The 6,853-nt window shown below is 38.3% G+C and overlaps 1 protein-coding gene across 1 annotated transcript in view; it reads left to right on the forward strand.

Annotated features, from left to right (window-relative positions):
* Positions 1-929: 929 nt before the first annotated feature.
* Smp_066260 (putative replication factor C / DNA polymerase III gamma-tau subunit) overlaps positions 930-6,853 on the forward strand; it is a gene marked incomplete at both ends in the record, with an annotated part of 14,700 nt that continues 8,776 nt past the window's right edge. Inside the window, 7 exons of the mRNA XM_018796413.1 lie at positions 930-1,014; positions 4,293-4,426; positions 4,458-4,537; positions 4,570-4,643; positions 4,673-4,832; positions 4,864-4,945; positions 5,993-6,122. Coding sequence (XP_018650628.1) covers positions 930-1,014; positions 4,293-4,426; positions 4,458-4,537; positions 4,570-4,643; positions 4,673-4,832; positions 4,864-4,945; positions 5,993-6,122 — 745 coding nt within the window. The remainder of the gene's footprint in view (positions 1,015-4,292; positions 4,427-4,457; positions 4,538-4,569; positions 4,644-4,672; positions 4,833-4,863; positions 4,946-5,992; positions 6,123-6,853) is intronic.

Raw genomic sequence — 6,853 nt, forward strand, 5'->3', positions numbered from 1 at the left:
AGTAAACGTAAGAACGATGTTACATTGATGTGACAATATTACACATCCGATCTACTATAATTTTTCAACTTCGATGACGTACTTTGTTTTATGAATTATTGTTTCCTCGTGGCTGCTATCTAACAGATTATTTCGGCACATCAATCGGCCGTTCAACCACTCGACGACTTAAAACCTGTCCAGTTCAAATTGTGGCTGACGACATTATCGTTCGCACTAATGGTCAGTTTACGTGACTGAGCGAATTTGCTGCAAACTGAGAATGACATCATCTTCCTATCCCAGCACTGACGGTCTTTTTCACCAAGTCACTGAATATCAAACAGAACATCGATTCCCGTCAAGGTCAAGAACGACAAACGCTCACCAGTTAATCGCTCGTCATGCCCATGCCATGTCGTGGTGGTCAATTTAACCAATATATTTCTATAATAACGTCCTTTGTGTTGTGCGGTCTTTAAAGCAGCCAACCTTGATACGACGAAAGGGTAATCCACATTAGGTGCTGATCTTGAGGTGTGACTTCGAGGTTAGCTGTTGATCACACCATTCCCGTCTAACTCAAGTAGGTCCTCAGTCATTCGACAAAGATCATCTACGTTGGTTATCTACAAACGTACTGAGTCAATCTAAAAATGACTTAAATATCAAAGTTCTGACACGCCAAAACGCTAAATATTGTAGTGTCCCATCAAAAAAACCGAACACACCATCATCCAAACCTACAAATATGACAGAAATGATGATGTGCAGCTAATTCTGATTTGTTTCTAGGTATAGTGTGCAAATTGCAATAAGGAGCTGGCTTTATTTCTTGTCTACAGGTTTTCACAATAAAGTTTGTTAGATGAACAAAAATACGAAAACATTTTAGCCCTGTTAATACTCTAAAATGTATGGGAAGAACGTAAAAACATTTTTATATATACATGATATATGAGGCAAAAGGATGCATTTTCGCTGGTTTAAATGTATTTGTACAAGCAAAATTTATTCTAACCAAATTATATGATTGTCGTTTCATACAATCTTGGGTGAAGAAATATATTATTTATTTATAACAATCTACCAATGCTCAATTTGTTCAAAATTATCAAATCAAAACTTGGTAATGATAACTACAATATAGGAATCGCTCTGGAAATAGTTAAAGAGTTAAACGCCACCGAATATTGGTAGTCACATTGCTAAAGCATTACTGATTATCCTGATAAAAACGTCGCAGTCCCGATTAGCCCCGATGTCGATGTCTTGTTGCACAATTAGGTCTGGACACGGGTTGGTGAACATAAGCGTAATATTCCGTAGTCCATGATGTCTTGTTGACGACTTTATTTCAGGCCATATATGTCCTCGGAGTATGGCTGGATGTCGTCTTGTCTTTGAATATTTCAACGAGCCGCAGATCAAGTGGGCAGAGCTTATAACTTCAGGTGGATGATTCGATAGTAAACTGCCACCAATAATTATTCGGTGAACATTCGTGTAATGTATAGCAAAACCGACACACATTGTTTCGCGGCATGAAGCATCATTGCTTCACCTTTTCTTTACACACACTGTGACGATTTCATCAACAATCAGTACCTTCCTCCATTAGCAAATGGTCATCACGTTGTAATTTATTTTGGGTTTCAGACACACTGTATACAGTGCATACCTGCTCCATCCAGTCCCAATATCCGTCCAGCATAGACTGTGCTGTTCCAGAATATTAGTCAGTCAATTCAGACTGATCAATCGGAGACGGATGGAAAAAGTTGGAAGCCACATTCAAGTCCATAACATCAATGTACATCCCATGGTCAACTGCCTATAAATTAAAAAGGCATTCCGAAAGCTGGTGAAGTGTAGAAAACACTTCTGAAACCTATTTTGTCAAATGGTCACGGATCATTTAAGTGCGGGTACCGCAAAATCCAAAAAAATGTAATAACACAGCAGCTAGATGCCGTTCCACTTACGAACAACAGTTGGGATATAACAGTCATACCTGCTTGAAACGACTGCTTTCATACGTTAAACGGAGAACTGCTGCACGAAAATTCTGATGTACTATCTGAATCAGACCTGGTCAGCGCTGAGACTTTATCAAGCTATTTCAGTGAAGTATACCCTACGGGTATGGGTAATAATACTTGTCATAACCACACTACTGAGAAACCAGCTATAGGGCCTGTATATTAGACCGGGGAGACTGCGCTTCAGTTGATCATCAACCTCAGATATAGCTAGAAACCGGGGCTTGACGAGCTACATTCACGAGTACTGTCATTTTTATTGAAGATTATTTCAAGTCCACCCATGAGAATCTCCAACATGTCTATTCACCACACTCAACTGCCTAGCGATTGGAAAGATGCTGTAGTTAATCCTAAATTCTAAGATGGTCAGAGGCGGATGTTATCTGATTATCAACCGGTCAGCCCAATCAACATAGTATTTAAGATTCCTAAAAAGATTATTTGGGCTAAGTCACTAAGTCACATAGAATCATACAATTTGTTTACTCCTGAGCAAAACGGGGTTCGAAATACACATTCATGTTTGACCAACCTACTTATTGGCAGAGGGGTCTGGACAGCAGCCTTAGATAACTGTCTGTCTGTCAATGTGATATTTATAGACTTTAGAAAAGCATTTAACAGGATCTGTCACCTAGGTCTTATGCAGAAGCTCTCCAGCCTCGTAAGTACAAGTGCTGTATAGGAATAGATAGTAAACTTCTTATGTTGCTAATAATTTTGATCAGCAAGCTGACCTGGACGAATATGTCAGATGGTCCCAATGTATGGGCATAGAAAATGATCATAAAAAGAGTGTGCTCACATACATAGGACAAAGTAACAGTTAGCAGTATGCTATCGACGGTACATTTCTTCCATATTGCAGTAATACGAGGTATTGCAGGTAACGGTAAGTCACGACTCGAAAACAACTACGCATTGCAACGCAGAAGCTGTCAAACGGTTTCGTGAAGTGTCTGTAGATGGTGTCCAGTCGCGATTGATTATGATCACTTCTAAAGGAAGATTACGTGCCAGATATGGAGTTGGATCCCCCGGTAGGCCAAAACCAGAAAGCTGTTGACGGTTGAAATAAGATATATTTGTTGGCGATCTCGCGGTATCGGAAGAATACCGAGACGCGCCAAAGTTTGCAAGCAGAACTGCCGAGAGTAAGCGAGTTTGTGCAAGGTCACAGGCAACGGAAGGGAAAGTCTTTTTTGTGCAGTTAAACAAACAAGCACAGTAAAACAATCACTGGTACGATTGGTTATAGTGATAATTGTTTCCATCATACCAGTCACGTTCTCGTCACAAGAGCAAGTCATTACTGGAGCTTCCCGCTAGAAAGGTTTTAGACTTTCGATACGTGGTTGTTTCGTTCGTGGGGCTGATTGGCAAAGGTGCGATTGTAGGACGAAGGCGTAGATGTAGGATGGAACCACATTGAGCCAAGAAACCATGAGTAATCATAATAACCAGGTTCGGGACCAAATGTGTGCCAGACGTATTCGGAGCCAGAAACATCGACTGAGTGCATTGACAAGAGTGTGGGTGATCAGGCTAGCTCTCGCCAAGGGTGAGTGAAGTCGACGGTTCCAACGGGGCGATGGTCGGAAGCACGAGCTAAGGGTGAACAAGAAAATCAAAGGGAAAGAGAAAAGTGTAGCATGCTTGTAGTATAAGGATGGAGTCCTACACCACATCCCTTTTTGGCTGAGAAGTTAGCCGCGAAAGCGTACGGGTACGCGTACTCGGTGACCGGAACGTGAGACGATAGTCTCGTTCGTACATCGTGGGACTTCAATCTCATCAATCACGTTCCCGTCACAATAAAAGGTCACTACTGCTACTACTGAGAAACTGTAAGAATTATCATAGATACACCAACCCACTAACGTTATTATTGAGGACTGAAACCTTCAAACACAGGAAAAAAACTTGAAGTCACTTTTCGAAAAACTAACAGCTCTCCTGTTCTTTACCACTAATATTTATTCAGATCTCAAGGATTACTCATTTCTCTGATTCTGCCGAACAAAGTATGAAGTTTGAGATTTGTTAGTGCAACAACTTTTATCGCACCATCATCAAAGGTTGTGCGCCACTGAGTGTTTTTGAAACCTTATTGAATTGTGATGGAAATACCTTGGTATTTTGTAGATAAGACTGGAGTTCTGTTTCAGGATTGAGAAGTACAGACCGAGCTCAATAGAAGATCTTATAAGTCATGACGACATATCAAAAACTAGTATTTCCTATCATTAAATTCAACTTTTGTTGTAGTAAAGAGATTTATTGATAATGACAGGCTTCCACATTTGTTGTTTTATGGTCCACCGGGAACGGGAAAAACTAGCACTATCCTAGCTGCTGCAAAGCGTCTTTACTCTCGTCAGTTTTCATCCATGGTTTTGGAGGTATGTGTTTAGATTTATAACTCACTCGCAGCTTAATGCCTCCGACGATCGCGGGATTGATGTAGTTCGTGAACAAGTACTGAGTTTTGCCAGCACGAAAACTCTCTTCGCGTAAGATATGCATTTTTACACAAACTCCCCAGTGGGAAATTCAAGCTAGTTATTTTAGACGAAGCTGATTCCATGACAAAAGACGCTCAAAATGCACTTCGAAGAAGTAACTCTGTGTTTTTGCATATGTTTTAGTCATCGAAAAATTTACGGAAAATACCAGATTTTGTTTGATCTGTAACTACTTGTCGAAAATCATCCCTGCAATTCAATCACGGTGCACCAAGTTCCGTTTCGCACCACTGGCATTCAATGATGTCAGTACGTGTCTTCGAAAAATTGCATCAAACGAGGGGTAAACGAAATTCTCTCTTATTTTTGTTTAGCGTCGATTTAACAGACGATGGGGTAAAGGCAATTTATCAGTTTGCATCTGGGGATATGCGTAAATCTATCAACTTATTGCAGGTAATCTATGTATAATTACGTCCCCAGTCATGGTTTGCTAGTTAAATACATAATAAAAGACAAGTACAAAATTCCTCTATAAGATTTTCTAGCAACTTACTTCGTTTCTGATTGACGCTGGATGTATCTGCATTCACATGTAGTAGGTTCCCCGTTATTTAGGTCATACTGCAATCACCTAGGGAGTGTAGTGTTTTTATCGTAAACTAGACTTACCTATAATGTTACATACAAATCCTATCAGTGATGTCTTTTTATGCGGTTTAGGTTGCATTAAACTCAAGGAAACCAAATAACTATAGGAGGACGATGCTGTAGAACTTCGGGTGAGATTGTAATTTATGGACGACATTTGAGCTACGCTAAAGTGGCTTTGAGAATGTCCACTTACTTACTGAATCTAAATGAGAGTTATAAACCCGTGTGAAGAATAAGGCTTATGATTTATAATTGATTGTTGGGGTCAAGAATTAGATTTAAGGTTTTCATCATGAACTGTTAGCCAAAATGTCCTCTAGCCAAATAAATGTATGACTTTCGCTCCAAAATCCAAGAACATTTTATCCTAAATCTGATTGGTTCATCCATAAATTATAGTTTCGCCGAACTTCCTCATGTTTATAGAGCACTAACATTATTTTCTGTGTAAAGACACCGAAAAAAAATACAGTCTTCTGGTTGTCTCGATCAACAATGTGAGGACATTTAAACATAATCTTCGAATATGAGATGTCTAAAATGAAGTCATCCAACTTAATCGGTGTTCAGCTTCTTACTACCCCCGTTGTTCGAACTGTATTAGCCTATGTGTAATATATAAAATCAAACTGGAGATGTATATTCATGGCTCATTCATTTGTTCGTCCGAATCAGATATCGGGCCACTAAAAGGTATTTTGGAACTTACAATAATTTACACAACTGGCGTACTAACTATTTGTTACACAATACAGATATTTTTGTAGAGATTTCTTGTAATATGTTCTTATCATGGTTTATTTGACCTAAATATTTCTTATATTCATCATTTATCTTCAATCTATGAAGAGTACATATATGTCTTCAAAAACTGTCGACGGACCTTCTGTATATGCTTGTGTTGCATATCCTTCACCGGCTGAGGTTCGATCGCTATTGGATCATGTACTGAATGAACCGATCAGTACTGCCTATCATAGTAAGTTATCTCGATAACCGTATCAATATTTATTTCATTTGATCATTTATGATGTTTAATAGTTAAAAATATCAAAAAGTCTCTCTATATCTCAATATCACGAGTAAAAATCTGTTTATGCTGAACAGATATCATACTCGAAACAAAAAACTCAATGCTTCTTATATCAACATCAAATAGATGAAAATTCCAAATTGGTCCTAAATAAAATGAGGAAAAAATCCCAGAAGCAATAAATCTAAATATAACAGTCAACGAAATCAGTAAAAACAAATTGTTCAGATAGAAAATTCTCCCATAATACGAAAGCCCAAGGTCTAATAAATTAGTGTCGTGTCCTAATATACTACTCAAAAACTTCTATACTCTAACTAGTATACTAGTATTTCCCATTCATGTGTAGTATTTCGCAGCCACCTCAGTTAACGTATTCATTTTAACGTAAATCACTGTACATATGTGCAGACGTACACCGAAGGTGACATTTTGCCTTGACATGTATCTCCAATGATGTCTATTGTATATCGTATTAATACTTTTTGACTGGTGTTAAGTACCTAAAAAAATAATTAAAATAACTCTTCGTATCGTTGAATAAAAAGAAATAGAATTCAGTGAAGAAAATTTCCCTTAACAGAATCGTTTACTCTAGCTGTACATTCGTATTTGCAGTTGTATGGTAAATATACATCTATGGAAAGATAAAAAAGATTGCACCATAAAGTTATTCG

The sequence above is a fragment of the Schistosoma mansoni genome, chromosome 2, assembly GCF_000237925.1.
Source record: "Schistosoma mansoni strain Puerto Rico chromosome 2, complete genome".
Classification (NCBI taxonomy): domain Eukaryota; kingdom Metazoa; phylum Platyhelminthes; class Trematoda; order Strigeidida; family Schistosomatidae; genus Schistosoma; species Schistosoma mansoni.